The 16,827-nt window shown below is 45.3% G+C and overlaps 1 protein-coding gene across 1 annotated transcript in view; it reads left to right on the forward strand.

The window, feature by feature from the left end:
- The window catches only part of CLGN (calmegin), a 36,002-nt gene extending 24,238 nt beyond the window's left edge, over positions 1 to 11,764 (forward strand). The window contains exons 8-14 of the mRNA XM_075544811.1: positions 183 to 296; positions 409 to 559; positions 3,175 to 3,390; positions 5,508 to 5,633; positions 8,706 to 8,865; positions 10,253 to 10,353; positions 11,690 to 11,764. Of these exons, the coding sequence (XP_075400926.1) occupies positions 183 to 296; positions 409 to 559; positions 3,175 to 3,390; positions 5,508 to 5,633; positions 8,706 to 8,865; positions 10,253 to 10,353; positions 11,690 to 11,764 (943 nt within the window). The remainder of the gene's footprint in view (positions 1 to 182; positions 297 to 408; positions 560 to 3,174; positions 3,391 to 5,507; positions 5,634 to 8,705; positions 8,866 to 10,252; positions 10,354 to 11,689) is intronic.
- Positions 11,765 to 16,827: the final 5,063 nt, after the last annotated feature.

Here is a 16,827-nt window from a genome sequence, read left to right on the forward strand (position 1 = left end):
ACATATACATTCATATATACACACACATATACATATATTTTTAAAATTTTCAAAGTGGGGTATTTTTATGTCTTTCATTATTGTCTAATAACCTCGTTGCTTTGTGGTGAGAGAAATTAGTCCACTTTTATGCCACTTTCTTGAACATAATGACTGGCTAACATCCAATCCTGTGTTGACAGGGATGAGAGTGAGCCTTCCCAGATAGAAGATGCCAGTGTTGCTAAGCCCGAGGGCTGGCTTGATGATGAACCCAAATTTGTCCCAGATCCTAATGCTGACAAACCCGCCGACTGGTAAATATTCTTTAGCGTTAAATGCTGGTTTCAGATGTTCCTGACTGGGGTTTCCTTGTGTGTCTGACCGGAGATTCAAGGTCACGGTGTTGATTTGTTCTCATTTCCTAAGGAATGAAGACATGGATGGAGAATGGGAAGCTCCCCAGATTCCTAACCCTGCCTGTCGGGTTGGATGTGGCGAGTGGAAACCACCCATGATAGACAACCCTAATTTCAAAGGAATATGGAAACCGCCAATGATTGATAACCCCAATTATCAGGTAGCGACCACTTGTGACTTTATGTTTTATGTATCTAACTATTGATACAGTTATGCTATCTTTTTAGGACTTGAGCTTGAGATTTCAGTAGTGCACAGTAGCTTTGTGAAAGTATTTATACACACACACACACACACATATGAGGGGGTACACCCCCCCAAAAAAACCAGAATCTTTTTCAAAGCTAAGTATTTAATTTTTATTTATTTTTTTTTTACAAAACAGCTTTATCACCTTCAAAGTTCTTTCCATTGCATTTAATATATTTGTTAAATCTGCAATTCCATTCTTGGAAACATTTTTCAAACTCATCAGTTTGGATGGCTGACAGCAGTTCCCTCATTTTTTTTTATCTTCAACTCTTCTATATTGTCCAGTTACTATCCTTTCATGGCCCTCTTTGTTCACGGAAACAAAAAGAGGTCACATGGAGCGAGGTCAGGTGATTAAGGTGCATGGGGCAAGAGAGGCATGCTGTTGATTGCCAAAAACTGGCACAGTGAGATGGCTGCATGAGCAGCTGCATTGTTGTGCTGACAAAATCAGTACCCAGTCTGCCACAAATCAGGCCTTTTTGGTCACACACTCTTACGCAATCTTTTCAGAACCCATGAATAGAAAGCTTGATTCACAGTCTAACCTGGTGGAATGAACTCCAAATGTACTACGAGTCAACATTTTCATCTGTTTGGGAAGTTGACGCAAGTCCAGCACGAGGTTTGTCATCCATCAACTTTTCCCTTTTTGTGAAATGAGAAAACCACTCGTGCACTTGTTTTTCCCAGAGCGCTGTCCTTGAAAGCCGTGTTCAGCATCACAGCCGTTTCTGCGGCATTTTTCCCGAGCAGGAAACAAAATCTCACAGCTGCACACTGTTCTCTTAAATAGGCCATCGCAAAGACATGGGATTCCAGTGAAAATGCTTTTACAAAAAAATTCACTGTGACCAGAGAGAACCTTCCCAGGTGACAGCACTGGCTGCGCTAACTCAGAGCGAGTTGCTCAATGCCCGCCGAGCAGGAAAAACACATATTACGAAAGTTCTACTCTGCCCATCACAGTGCCGGTTTTTTGGGGCACCCCCTCATGTGTATGTGTGTATACCTATATATCTCTATCTCTATAGCTATATATTTTAAAATAAATTTTAAAGTAAAGCATTCGTTAATTTTCCAGGGGAATAAACTTAAAAACTTAAAGTGAAATCATTTCATATTATTTTCTTCCCTAATCACTAATTAATGATTACTTCCAAAGGAAGCTATATTTTAGAAGTAAATGTAATGAATTCTGATCAAGATGGCCCACATCGGGCATACTAGTAATTAAGGCCCTTAATGTGTTTATTATTAAAATATTTTTGTATATACATGCCATCTTTTTGAGATTACCTAGCTTTTATTTTATAGGTCCTTTTGTTATCTAATAATTTTATCCATTTAATCTTCGTGGATCTTCCCAACCTTATATTCTACATACACACATTTATATATTCTAATTACTTCATAAAATACCTTTCTTCGTTGTATTGATCACAAATATCTTTAAATGTTTGTTTTGGTAGCTTTTTTATTTAATGTGGGTATGACGAAGCTTTTTTTTTTCTGCCAAGGGCCATTTTGATATTTATAACTTCATTCACAGGCCATGCAAAGTGATGCACTTAAAAATTAGCCTGCTCTATATGGTCAAACATTTCACCACTCACCCCTAATGAGAAAGACAGGGCTTTCTCCTCCTGTAAAGAGTTACAGTCCCAGAAACCCATGGGGGGCAGTTCTACCCTGTCCTAGAGGGTCACTTTGAGTTGGCGTCCACTCAGTGGCAGGGAGAATATAAAGACCGGGACCGCTTCTCTTTGGTGAGGTGAGTGGTGTTAGTTGGTATGGATGATTTGGTAGGTTTGCCCCAGCTCTCCTTCATTAACCTTTGACCTCCACAGCAAAGGGACAATGTCAGGCTTGAGCACAGTGTCTCTAGCACCCGACACACACGTGGCACAGAGAAGCTACATTGAGGGCACTGTGAGTTGAAGCCCTTTGATTTCATTGGCAGTTTGATCATGTAAACACCAGTGTAACGTTCCAGTTGAGTCGCTCTGATTAGTTGATAATGGGCCATGCTTTTTTGACTCAGGCAATATCAATGACACCTAACTGCAAAGTGAGCGCTTCGAAACCACCAGCCATGGGGAAAAGAAGACGTTTTCTACTCCAGTCTACTGGTAGTCTTAGAAACCACGGGGGTAGGGCTGCCCTGTCCTACAGGGTTGCTCTGAGTAAGAAGCAACTCATTGGTGGTGAATTTGCTTTATTTCTTTAAACTTGAACAACTTCACTAAATCATCAGATTAATTTAAACTGGTATCACCTGTGAAATTCAGTTACTCTTTTCTGTGCATATTACTGTACCTTTTTTCCAATTTCAAGGCAGATTTATTCATAGAGAATTAGAATATTGTATAGAGAGTGGGAAGAATTCGGGGTTTATTCTCAGTGAATGGTTATGAATGCATATCAGTTTGTTTTCTCTCTCCCTCCCTCCCCCCAATTTGTTAGTATTGCTAATTTTCTCCAGCAGTTACTATTACTTTTGAATTGCTTTCCCCCACACAGGGAATCTGGAGTCCTCGAAAAATTCCTAATCCAGATTATTTTGAGGATGATCATCCATTTCTTCTGACACCTTTCCGCGCCCTTGGTTTAGAGCTTTGGTCCATGACCTCTGATATCTACTTTGATAATTTCATCATCTGTTCAGAGAAGGAAGTAGCGGACCGCTGGGCTGCCGATGGCTGGGGCATGAAAACACTGGTCGCGAATGCTAATGAGGTATGACCCAGCCACAGTGTCGTGTAATGTCACTCTGGTCCTGCTGATAGGACTGGCTGTTTTTAAGGCAAATATACAGGCGATAGTTCCTACGGGCCAAGGGAATTTCTTAGGCTGTACCTCTGTAGGTAGAATATTGTTTTATCAGCTATATTTTGAAACAACTTCATTTCCCGCTGCATAAAGGACTACGTATACCTTTCTAAGTCCTCGTTTTATTCCTGAAATCATAATAGCTTGAATTTCATCTGTTGTCTCAACCTCAGCAGCTTCATTTGCTGTTCATCGAAGTGACTGACGTCGCTCCGTCTCCTTCTCATCCTGCCAGGTCAAACCTAAGTGGTCCCAGTGACCAAAATATTATACTTCATTCCTTTTAATCTACTTTTTGTACTTCAAAGAGGATAGGGAACAAATTAAATTCAGCATTCTCAAATTGCAGCTGCATTTTCCAAATCTTATATTTAAACAAATGTAAAGCTAGACTATCTCAACGCAATGCATCTTGGAGAAAGTGTCTTGGCAATGAATGACTAGTGCCGTCTTTGGGCACTAGTGGAAGCCAGCACAAGGCGTGCGGAGGGCCAAGGGGGTCTCTGTTTGGAGCTCTTTAAATGAAAACATCTGAGCGTTTGAGATTTCATTTTAATTAGAGAAACTGTTTCTACTGAAGATTAGGTGTGATTGTGTTTTTAAAATGATAGAACAAAATAATTATGAGGGATCATTGTATCAAAACTGCCGAGTGAGCGAGCAGCATCTGTCCGTTGTTCTCTCCTCACCACCAAACAGGACAGCGGAGAGCGAAGCAGGACTGATGTACTTGGGTCCTAATTTAACACCTTATCACTTGTTTTCCCCTGGGACCCCCTTGAAATTTATGCTAGTTTTTATTATTTCCTACTTTATTTTAGATGGAAGAATTTCTGAGTTTGGTTTTGTTATTGTGATGCCCTTCATATCAAATCCAGGAGCGGGAACTCTACAGAGACAGCACATAATCTCTGTGGTCTGGCAGCAGAGGCCGAGGAGGGGGCGCGATCTCATCACAGTGAGCGTCAGAATGAGGAAAACATTCTGAAATGGATCGCGATGATGGCGGCACTGCCCCTTTTCATACATTTAAGCCCCGTGTTAGGTGTTCTGGGGTGGTTGACCTCGGCTCTTGCTGCTCAGCGCTGAATGAATGTGCGCAGAAGCACTTTTGTAAGTCCCAGTGGTTTTCCGGAGGGAAAGGAAGGTTCGGGTACGGCAGTCTCAGCCAGTGCTCACTGTCGCTGGACAGCGTACCCAAGAGTTCCCGACTCAACATGCCACTTCAGGGGGGCATGAAACCCACATGAAAAGAACCCCAGAACAGGAGCACGGGGCCCAGAGCAGGAAATCCCATGGGGGAAACCCCACCCCAGACCTGCAGGAGAGCTCCCCAAAAAGAGAGAGTGGCTTCCCTGTCTGCGATTTATCCCCTCCTGTCCCCATTATCGATCGCTGGGGCGTGGCGAGGGGGGCTGGCCGACCTTATTGGCAGAGCTTAGGCCCATTGCCTGCGTGATGTAACATTGCTGGTGCCTCGTGTGGGTGTGCCCAAGTTGGCTTTCACCCTGACCTGGGTGGCCTGGGTCTGCTCATGCCCCGTTTAGATTTCCCCTTAAGTGTCTAATGTGGGTGTCTGGTTCCTTTCCAAGCCCTTTCCTGTGGCCGCCAGCTGGTGTTCATTTAGGGTAGGCATTTGGTGCAGACAACCCGCTCTATCCCTAATCGAGCGACCTGTAAGTTGAGTGAAGTATATGTCAATAAAACTGTTGGGGGGACTTGGGGGGGAGTGGGCAGAATGTTCTCTCCGGAGAACTAGGAACCCTGAGAAGTGTCGGTCTTGCTGGTAGCAGTCCTTCTTTCCTGAGCAGCTTGTCTTCTGCTGCACAGTCTTATCCGGTCACACATGCTAACAGGTACAAGGCTCCTGCTCGACCAGGTAGACGGTGGGAATAAAGCATAGGTTCGCATTTTCGTCATTCAGGAACATGAAACGCAAAGGTAAAATTCCTCTTTTTTAGGCTGCGTCGCCCAATCCGAGTGGTAGAATCTGAATTTTGTTTCTCTGCCTATTTCGCCTGCAGCCTGGAGTAATTAAAAAGTTAATGACCGCCGCGGAAGAGCACCCGTGGCTGTGGCTCATTTATGCTGTGTCGGCAGTGCTGCCGCTGATGTTGATCACTTTGTTTTGTTGGCCGAGAAAAGCAAAGGTAAAGAGGACAGTTTTCCTTCCAGCGTGCCCCCCTTGCCCCCCGCATCCCCGCCGCCACCCCCCCACCTTAGTATTTACAGGGGTGGGAGTCTTAGGAATTGAACCCGTGATTCTTAAAAAAAGCTACTCAACAACCTCAAATTAAACAATTCCATCGAAATGTGGGCCAAGGACATAAACAGACACTTCACCAATGAAGGGATTCGGGCAGCTCACAGGTGACATCATGATAAATGGAGAATCGATGGACGTTCTCAAGGGTCTCGTTCACCTTGGGTCCACAGTCAACACCCATGGAAGCAGTCATCAGAAAATCCTATTACACATTTCACTGTGCAGATCTGCTGCAAAAGATCTCTTTAAAGGGTTAAAAAGTAAAGACATTACTTGGAAGACTAAACTGCCCCTGACCTACCTCCTGGTAATTTCAGTTGCCTCAGGTGTTTGTGAAAGCTGAACCCTGAGACAATAATTGATATCTTAGAATTAAGTTATTGGCAAAGAACATTGGATGTACAGAAGAACGGGTGCCTTTGAATTAGGATATTAGGGGAAGATGTTGAATATGTTCTGAGCTGAAAGAAGAGCAAGCAAATCTGTCTTGGAAAAAGCACCATCAGAATGTCCCATAGAAACAAGGATGCTAAGACTTCATGTCAGTTACGTAGGACAGGAGGTCAGGACGGAACTGTCCCTGGAGAAGGCCATCACACTTGGTAAAAGAGAGGACTGTTGAAAAAGCTGATGATGCCCAACAAGATGGATTGACACAAGGGCCACGATGGCGGGCCCCAACATGGAAACCACTGCTAAGGACGGTGCAGGACTGAGCTAGTTCTGCTGTTCCTAGGGTCCCTCTGAGTCGGAATTGCATTGACTGCACCTGCCAGCAGCAATAAGCCCATAGAGAGGTGCTCAAGATGCATATCAAAGTTATAGTGAAATGCCATCGGCCACCAGCAAAAATGGCACAGATTGAAAAAACCGAAAACAAACACTAGTGATGTTGGGTGGGGGGGAGGTTGGAACTCTTGGTGCACCGCTGGTGGGGTTGTAAAATGTAAACATAAATGGCAAATAGTCTGGTGCTTCCTCAAAAAGTTAGGAAGAGAAGTGCCAAAGGAGTCCTCCTTCACACTCTTAGTTCCATCGTCTAGGCAAACAAGGGCAGGGCCCCGAAGAGGCGGGTGCACACCCATGCTCATGGCACCCATACGGATTATTCACAAAGGGGAGCGCCACCAGCGTGTCCATCAGTGGGTCAATGGATACACAAGCTTTAGACAACACAGAATGGAACACTGCACAATCATAAAGAATAACGATGAGTCTGTGTCTCATAGCAGGGAAGAATCTAGAGCATAGAAGACACAATGTATCGTAACACTTTTTGAAAAAATCAAGAGCAAGTCTGCAAGCAGAAAGCATCATTCTTTGTTTCCCACCACGGACGGGAGTGGGGAGGCAAAGTCAGTGAGTAGAAAGGTGCTGTCCAGGTGAATCTGACTCATCACGGCCTTACGGACAACAGGAAGGAACATTGCCTAGACCTGTGGCCTCCTCATAGTCGTCAGTGTTGGCTCTATTGTCTGCGGTCATTTTGTCAATCCATCGCATCCAGGGCTGCATTCTTTGACACGGACCTTCTCCCAAGCCTGATGCCTTTCTTTGGGGCTCCACCCTCCTGATAACATCCCAAGTATGAGAGACCAAGTCAGGCCGTCCCTACTTTGGAGGAGCATTCAGGCTGTATTTTTCCCAGGACAGATTATTTGTTCTTCTGGCCATCTGTAGGATTTGGAATATTATTTTACACAGATACCTGTGTTTAATATTTTCAGTATAAATGACCATGATGCCAAGTGAACCGGAAGCACTAGTGGTGTAATGGTTTCGCTCTGAGCTTTGCTAAATGCAAAGTCAGCAGTTTGAAACCACCGGCCACTCCTTGGGAGAAAGACAAAGCTTTCTACTCCCATAAAGAGTTACATAAGAATCCAAACAGGGTATCTTAGATGGCTACTCGCAAGCTTGTCAGACCCTCATATGACTCGCCAACCTAGAATGCAGATTATTACCTTTTGGAAATACATGCCAACTGGCATAGATGTCCCCTGTGTGACTTTGATGATTGGATTTCAAGCCTTGTTGACTCAGCTCCGTGAGGAGTTGGGATATATCTAAGCATTTCCCATAACGGTGTCCCCTGTGTGCTCTGGTATGTGGATATCCCTGCAGCACAAATACCTCTCTACAAATACCCACAGCTTTAACAATCGATGTACACACGTGTTCCCACACACACTCCCGCATTCATATGGCGCACATAGCTACCTGTGTGGCCATTCACTCACCCGGGATTATTACTGCCACACCGCCATCCATATTGGAGCAGTAACCGAGTTTTCCTTCATCCGGGTGTACCTCTAAGTGCCAGCCTCTCCCTTGGTCAGCTCGTGGTGACTTCCCTGTGTTGTGGGAGTCGCCTTTCCTTTTTCCAGAATTCACCAGGGACACGCTAGAAAGTCCGGGATAGAGTGGGCGAAAATATAGAACCAAACTCAAATGCACTTTAAAAAAATCAGATTTACTGGACCAATGACAGTCCTTCCCGAACACCCCTTCATCTGAAGTTGTTGCCACTCAACTGACCCTAGAAAATAATACCGCCCTGGGCAACAGTGCATGTCAAGACCAAATGGGCAGCGTTTCCCCAGAAGCCAGGGTGAGGGGCCAGGGGGCAGGGTGCTGCTGGGGTGGAGGCAGTGAAGTTGGGATGGGGGGGTTAGGGGGGGAGGTGCCAACACAGGGCGGGGCTCCAGCCAGGGCCACTGGGCCGTGAGTGCAGTGTTGACAGGAAGCTGGGCTGCTGGGAACACTTTCACGAAACACAGGAAGGTGTGTGTGTGTGGGGGGGGGGAGTGTTTAAAAAGCCATACATGTTCTGCAAGGGTGTACTGATCTTCCATGGTTTATACATGTTGTCAGTTAAGTTATGGCGCGGAGCAAAACCTGTTTTTAAAATAGTGCTTTGTTTTTAGTAAAAATAGCTTATGTTAAACCACCACAGAAAAAAAGTGAAGACGTGGCGTATAAAAAGGTTGATGTTTGTGAGCCGCAAACTAAGGGCGCATTAGAGCAAGAAGTGAAGGGAGACGAGGCAGCCCTGGAGAAGCCAGTGGATTTGGAGGAAGAGAAAAAGCAAAGTGATGGCGAAATTCCGGAAAAGGGTAAGGTGATGGCGGGGGCGGGGCGGGGCGGGGAAGGCTGTAGTGGTGGTGTTGGTGGTTGTAATGGCGATTGCTAGCAGGCCCCTGGCCACAGCCCATGAAAACTGCCCATTTTCTAGTGGATACCAGTTGCTGCCCTTGTGCATGCTGAAAGCATGGCACCGAGGGCAACCTCAAGAAGGCACGACGGTGGCAAAGATGAGTAGCCCTCAGAGTGGGGTGTGCCCTTTGCGGTCACCCTCACTGGAGCGGCTTTCTACCTCCTCAAAACCCGGAGATTTCAATGGAGGCGTGCCCCGCGTTACGTTTGTCAGTGGGCTTTGTCTGCGAGTTGGAATAGGTTCCAGTGACTCATAGGTCGTGCAAGGAAAGTGCCCTGTGGTGCAGTCATGAAACTACCGAGCTGCTCACCAGAATGGTGGTTTGTACCCACCCGCTGCTCCATGGGGAAAGATGTGGCTATCTGATTCTTTAAGACTTACAGGTTTGGCACCTGTATGGAGCAGTTTGACTTTGCCCTATAAACTCAGTGAGACTGGGGATCAACCCATGACCGTAGCTTCAGGTTCTTTCTTGGGCTCAGGCAAGAAAATGACAGAAGCCTTTCTCTCTAATGACTGCAAAAGCTGCTTATGCTGCAACTGAAGGTGCTCGTGAGAAGGACTTCGTTGTAAACTGGGGAGGGTGGCTGTGAGCTGGCCTGAGTTTCGTGACAGTGGACTGGGCGGGAGGGGGTGGTTCCATGGTTTAAAAGCGAAGGCAGCACTACCTCATATGAAAGAGCAAACCAAAGGCCCCAAGTCAGTCATCCGTAACCCATGGGTTGCCTTTATTCGTCAGCTACTTCAGCCGAGCAGTGACGAACCGGCACCACCCCTAAGCCACTGTGGTACAAGTGTCCAAAGAGCGTGGTGCTTTAAATTGCAGTAGGGCCCACTTAATATCATAGTAGCGTTGGTGATCTTAGTAAGAAAGCTGGAGACTTGGCTAAATGCACTCCAAAGAGAAGTCCGTGCCTGGAAACAGAGAAAGCACTAGAAATCACCAGTAGATTCGACAGTCACACAGCATACTGACGAGTAAAAGAACCTCGGAGATTTGGGGATGCATGGCCAAGGCTTGACCACAGGAGGGGGTACAGGCATTGGTCTGCATGGCAGCTGGTCTGCGTGAGCCTGTACTCCCAGCCTTCACTTCACATCGGAGGATTTCATTCTAAAAATGGAGCAATACTATAGCCTTTAGAACTCATTCGACATTTTCCCCATTAAAGGTCTTCTCATTAAATAATAGGACTTAAGCGAATCCATTTATTGTACTTAATAATTGTTAGTAACAAATTTCAAAATGCATTGAGTTTCTCATGTTGATGCAATCTCTATTACAGAAGAGGAAGGTGAGGCCGAGGAAAAGAGTGAAGAAGAAATTGAGATCATAGAAGGGCAGGAAGACGGCAATAAATCAAACAGGTCTGGGTCAGAGGATGAGGTAAGCAATCAACTCTTCAACAGAAAATAATCCTTTTAACTATACCCATAAGGAAGAAAAGGAAATACCATGTGTTAACACAAGGCTGCGTGAAACCGAGCACAGTTTACACAATCTAAAGGGAGACTTGTCTGTAAAATTTGGAGAATTAGATGTAAGCCAAACAGTATGGGTACTAGTGTCCCAATTCAAGTAAAACCTGTATAAATGCCTCTCTGAGATGAGCGAATGGGTGTAGATACATCTTCTCAGTACACACTTGTCTTAGTCCTGATGAGGTGACTTCAAACAAGGTTCAGACAAAACCATGGTCCTGTAGGTGGTCAGTTGGAACACATATATTTAAGGCAGAGAGATCATCTCAGAAGGTTATAGCAACTGTATTTCAGGCCTCATAAAGGTCAAACTGGGAGCCCTGATTGGCATGGGGTTACACATTGGGCTGCGATCCACCAGGCCAGCAGTTCAAAACCACCAGCCACTCCTTGAAGAAAGATGAGGCTTTCTATTCCTGTAAATAGTTAAACAGTCTCAGACTCCCACAGGGTCAATTCTACTCTGTCTTATAGAGTTGCTCTGAGTCAGCATGGACCCAATGGCAAGGAGCTGGTTTGTTTTCAGGGGCAAACTTGATAGATGTTGCTCAAAGTCACAGGATGACCGTGGGGGTTCTTATAAAGAACCTTTAAGGAAATGATAGATTGCATTGGTGAGGAAAAGTCCAGGGAAATTGTGCGGAAAGACTTCACCCCACCCCATCCCACCCCACCCCAATCAGGACAATACCCCTGTTCATTCTCTGAAGGTGGCAAAAGGCTGCTCTTTGGAGGATTCTGTCAGAACTGTAACACCATCCACCCCACAGCGCTGATCCCCCACCCCTTCAGACTGCTGTTGGTCCCCCAAACGCAAAAGCCTGTTTTAAAGGAGCATCATTTTACATTTTGAGTAGGATGGGGGTTCTAAAACGTGCATTATTTGTTTCAATTGGTATACGGACTTCTAAATTGTGGTAAAAATGTTTTGCATCTGGATGATAACTAAATCAAGTGTATAGGTTTTCTTTAAAAAATAAAAATAAAAAAGAAGCCCCCTACGATGAGAAAACCACCGTTTTGAGGTAACTTGAAGCAGCACACAATCTCCGGGGAAGTTACTCAAGAGGGAAAACCAACACCTTCAGAGGCACGTAGGCCGACATGGATATGTGGAAGACAGTAGCTTCCCCTTTTGATATTTTTGTTTAAAAACCGTTTCAGTGATTTTGGAGTCCACTAGCTGACTCCTCTCTGCTGGTCATTCAGTGTACTGAGCTAACTGTCTCTCCTTTGTGAAGGAAGCGGAGGAGAGCCCGGGGTCTGGAGACGGGCCCGTCAAGTCAGTCCGCAGGAGACGCGTGCGGAAGGACTGAAGTCTACTCCAGTATTGCGAACTCGCGGCAGAGAGCTCGGCATTGGAAAGCCGTGTGCCGCCACTGAACTTGAGCCAGTCTTCCCCTCCTGTTTCTCATAACTAGCCTTATTCTTCCAATGGTTTATTTAAGTCTTTCTCTTCAGGGGAGGAAAAACAAACCCCACTGAACTCTGATGTTCCTTGATCTTTGAATTTAGCATAAAAGCAAAATGGCAGGTTACAAGCCAGGATTTACGAGCCGACGATCGTTAGAAGTTAGTTACATGGTTTCGGTCGTTTGGAGTTAGTTTGGGTTCCTTGCTGTTCTTGGAATAATCCATTGTGGGAGTTTCCATGTAACCGGCCAGACCACAGCGTACTGGGTAGTCCTATACTAAAAACGAGGGAGGACTCTGTTGTACAGAGCTAAATGCAATAAAGTTTATATACGGTTGTTTGATTCTATCCACCATTTGCCAGTGCTGTATGTCATCTGCATTTACCTAGGCTGCGTCACGGGAGGGCTGGGGTTTGTTGGTTCCCTTAAAAGAAATGATCGATTCCTTTGAAGACAAGTCAACAGGACATGGCGGTCTATGTGTCCCTCATAAATAACAGTGCAGTGTCATTTATCTGGTGGTCAGCCAGCCATCCCCCCCACACCCTCAAGTATTTACAATTGTTCTATGCCAGAAGGGCTTAACCCCATTACCCAGATTGGCCTGTATGTGCACTGCTCTGGAAAATAAAATGTAAGGGTTTTTCAATGTTAAATTATCCCTCTTTAGTAGAACAGTTCTTCTAGAGAAGATTTACATTGTTTTATTTGATCGTTGAGAAAGACCAGTTGCCATCGAGTGGACTCCACTGACGGCGCTCCCAGGAGTGCCAGGTTGGAAGTGGCCTCCACAGGGCTCTCAGTGGCTGGGTTAGCAGCAGCAGACCACTGAGCCGACTTCTGAGGCACCTGCTGGTGGACTGACACCTTCCACCTCTTGGTTAACTGGCACGTGTGCAACCATTTTGATCCCCCCGCCTCCCTGGGTTTAGAGATTTCTAATTGCTTTTTGATATCTTTTTTTTAATTTTAATTTAATTTTATTTTAAAGCTTTTTGATTTCTGATGACTTAGCGACCTCAATCATCATGCTTTATAATTTGTCTGTGTTTATCAGCTCAACTGAATTCCTAGCTGCCTCTGAGGGAGATAGAAGCAACTGTTAATGTTGTTCCTCTTTTTCAAAAGTCATGAACTTAATTTGTAATAGAGCTATGCTGTGCTCCCATTTATAATATTTTCAGAAATTTTTGTTTGTCTAACCAGTTTAGAGCCTTTGGAAGGAGAGCTAAATCTTTTAGACCACACAGAAAAGCAGTTTATCTGGAGGACTTTACATCACTTGGGTATGGGTAATACTCTTGATTCCTTCATAGACATATTACCTCATCCTTGGGGAGCTCCCAGCTAAATTCCTATAAAAGCCCTGCCCAGCAATGCACTTAGAAAAAAATGAATCTGTAGCTTCTCCTTCCCCTAAAGGCAGGCAACCAGCAAGGAACACGGCTTACTCCTGAGCAGCGGTTCTCAACCTGTGGGTTGAGATGCCCTTCGGGGTCACCTGATTCATAACAGTAGCAAAATGACAGTGATGAAGTAGCAATGAAAATAATGTTATGGTTGGGGGTCACCACCACACGAGGAACTGTATGAAAGGGCCGCAGCCTTAGGAAGGTGGAGAACCACGGGCTTAGCGCATGTGTGGAAAACGAGATGAAACTCTTGATTCCCCTGGTGTGTTCTGAACTTTCATAAAATGTGGTGGCAATTCTTGGTACATAGATGGCCCGAACTTGGTATTTATTTCTATAAAATGGACCTGGATAGAATTTGCAAAGACCGTCTGGCTTTGCATTTAGAATGCGTGAATAGGCTGGACTAAGGAATCATGCTAGATGCGCTAGTCTGGGTTGACTAGTAAGACAAATTCATAGACAGTCATATATGTGTAAGAGAGAGCTTTCTATCAAAGAGTAATTATACTTTAAGAAAACATCCCAGCCCAGTCCAGATGAAGTTCATAAGTCCTATATTAGCACATATATCTGATACCAGTCTATAAAGTCCTCATCAGACTCACACAACATATGCAATGACGCTGAATGCAGGAAGATCACAGGCCAGTGGGTGGAAAGTTTTGTGGATCCAATGGTGGTGGAAGCACCTCAGCCCTGGTGGGGGTCTCCACGTAGCGCCTCTGGCTCCAGGGCTCTGGCTGCATCAGCGCAGCTCCAGCAGGCTCGTTGTCCATAATGTCTTGCAGGGAGTGTGCAAGTGGCCCACCTCTGGGGAGCTGTTTATCTCCTGAGCTCCTCCAAATGAGAGCATCAAGCTGCGACCTGATTGACAAGCTAACCTCCACCCTGCACAAGTTAACACGAGATTATGTAACTGCCACATGAGATAAGAATGTTCCAAAAGTGAATAACTTCTACAGGAGATAAGCCATTTCGTAATTTATGGAAATGTTGACAGGTGTCTTATAGGGGATTTTTTGGAAGTGTTTTTCAATCTTTTTTTTTCCCTTCATACTTTCTTGGTTGCAGACTCCTGTGAATTTTAACAAGCTCTATGAGCTCTGGGTGGTAAAATGTGAGCAGCCAATTTTGCCAGTTCACTGTTAATTGCCCCCTCCATCAATGCCCCATGGCCGACAGGCTGAACTAAAACCTCAAACGCTATTAAATAGTGTGGTCTAGGTCGTGCAGTAGACAAAGCCCGGGAGATTGTTTTCTGCATACATAGCTCCATTTGTCTTTTTAAGGCACTCATCTTAAATTAAAAAATGGCTTTTTCCCTTTTTCCCAACCTGACATTATTGCTTGAGACAGCTTATACTTTTCTCTAATAAAGGAGGAAAATAGTGTATTTTTCTTTTCTTTATCTTAGGTGGCCTGTTAGAGGTTCTTTTTGGTTTGTTTGATTTTTAAAGTTGGCCAGGCTGAGCAGTTCACCTTCCACGTGCTCTGGGAGCTTCCTGAAAGGTGCCCTGGTCTGTTATCAGCTCTGTTACCAAGACACCATCTTCCCAGTTAGAAGCCCTTTTGAGATGCCAGGGTCCACGTTTGGAAGGTGAAGCTGCGCACATCCCAAAATTAGCCGTGAGCAAAGCAGGCCATGTGTCTCGCATTTCGGGACAAATTCCCTGCTACCTGGTCACTTCCAACTCACAGCAACCCAAGAGGACCCAGTAGAACTGATCCTTCGGGTGGCGGAGACTGTGAGTCATTAAGGGAGCAGACGACCCGCTCTTCCTGTCCTCACAGCGGCTTTGACTTGGCCACTTGCGGACAGCAACCGGCTCTTAACTCACAGTGCCACCAGGGCTCCTTAGAAGTTTGGTCGTCAACTATAGTTTTGTCCCCAGTAAAAAAAACTATTCAAAATAGGGAAAGCATAAATATGCAGGGAGCTTCCAAACGCCCATGGGAAAAATCTGATCCGTCCACAAACTTTGTGAATCCCTCAGGTTACAAGGCAGCCATGTACATTGAAGTGGGTTTCTGGTTCTCATCTTGACGATACGCTGTAATTTTAGCAGGATTTAGAGGTAAAACATTCGAACACTACCTAGATCCTTTCTAGCAATGATTAAGACATAATAGCATTTTCACGTACATTTCAGAGCTTGTCAAATTGGAGCTCCAGTGCATTTCCAGAATGTGACCGCTGTGAGGCGTTCAGGCACACAATTGTTCCTAATCCACTAGGTGGAGTGAGAAGTGTACCGGAAACCTATTGGGAATTTGATTTGAGAGATCCAAACGCCAGGGAGAATACAGTCGGCTGTAGAGAAAATGGCCCGGTCCTTGGGAAATGATCCTTGAACAGCTAGCCTAGTACCTTATTCCTCTGTTAGCCGCAGCCTACATTCCTAGTGACACATGGGCTGTTTTCAGGGTTTAACAACTGAAGACTTGGTGATCTACTCCCACACAGACTGAAGGTCACAATGAACTCAACAGCACCTGACAACACTATCAGGTGGAACCTCTGGTCAGGAGTCATCTCTAAATGTATCTGCATCGTGTAAAGCAGAACAAAGACACCATTGTTGTTTGGGCTTCCATCATTCTCCACACCTCCACCCGCCCCAGGACGGGGTAAATGGGGTCTGAAGGCATACCTAAAGAAGTCCTGGGGGTGCAGCTGTTAAATCCCCGGCTACTGACAGAAACTTCAGCGGTTCAAGCCCCCGAGCAACTCCATGGGAGAACAGGGCAGCAGTCTGTCTCCGTAAAGCTCGGGTCGTCCTACTGACTCTGTAATGTCATCAATGAGTTGGAATCCACACGACACCAATGGCAGAGGGAGGGGGGCAACATGAAGTCCTTGTGAGAGCAAATTTGCCGTGAAGTGCCAGTTAGCTACAGATTTAGGTGCAATCGACTGTGGCTTGATTTTCTGATCGAGTAGCTGAGAGGCGAATAAATTTTCTTTCAACTTTTCAACAACCTTCACTGTAGCCAAATGTTTGGTTTGTGCCTAATTACAAGTGGTCTTACCTAAGGTGCCGCACCTCTGTGTCTTCCTGGTGATCCTTTGGGTTCCATCTGTACTGAGCAATACCCCGCGATGTCCACCAGAGGGGGCGAACACCGGATCGGGAAAAGCTCAGTTAGTAGGGAACGTAAGCATCTATTCTGAAGATGTGAGATCAGCTTGTCTTGCTTGGGACTAAAAAAGCTAATTATAGATTTTATAATCCATTTCTCATGGACAGAGACGTGCTGTTGTAAATTCCTTAGGGTTACACACTTGCACGATATCAGTTAATTTTCTACGAAAGCTTCTTCCTACAGGTACAATTCCCAAATCCCTAAGGCTCTGAAAACCACACCTTTTTCCATTATTTTAGCACCAACGCTCATTTCTCAGCGAAATCAGACCTCACTTCTTATAGTCTGTCCCTGAGCGGTAGGGAGATTAGGGGGAGAGGGGGTCATCTCCATCGACTACACTAAATGCAAATTAGCTGGCCAGGCCACAATAAAGGGGTTGGAAAGAAAGGAGGCCCACATTAG

The sequence above is a fragment of the Tenrec ecaudatus genome, chromosome 3 (genome assembly GCF_050624435.1).
Source record: "Tenrec ecaudatus isolate mTenEca1 chromosome 3, mTenEca1.hap1, whole genome shotgun sequence".
In the NCBI taxonomy this organism is placed as follows: Eukaryota; Metazoa; Chordata; class Mammalia; order Afrosoricida; family Tenrecidae; genus Tenrec; species Tenrec ecaudatus.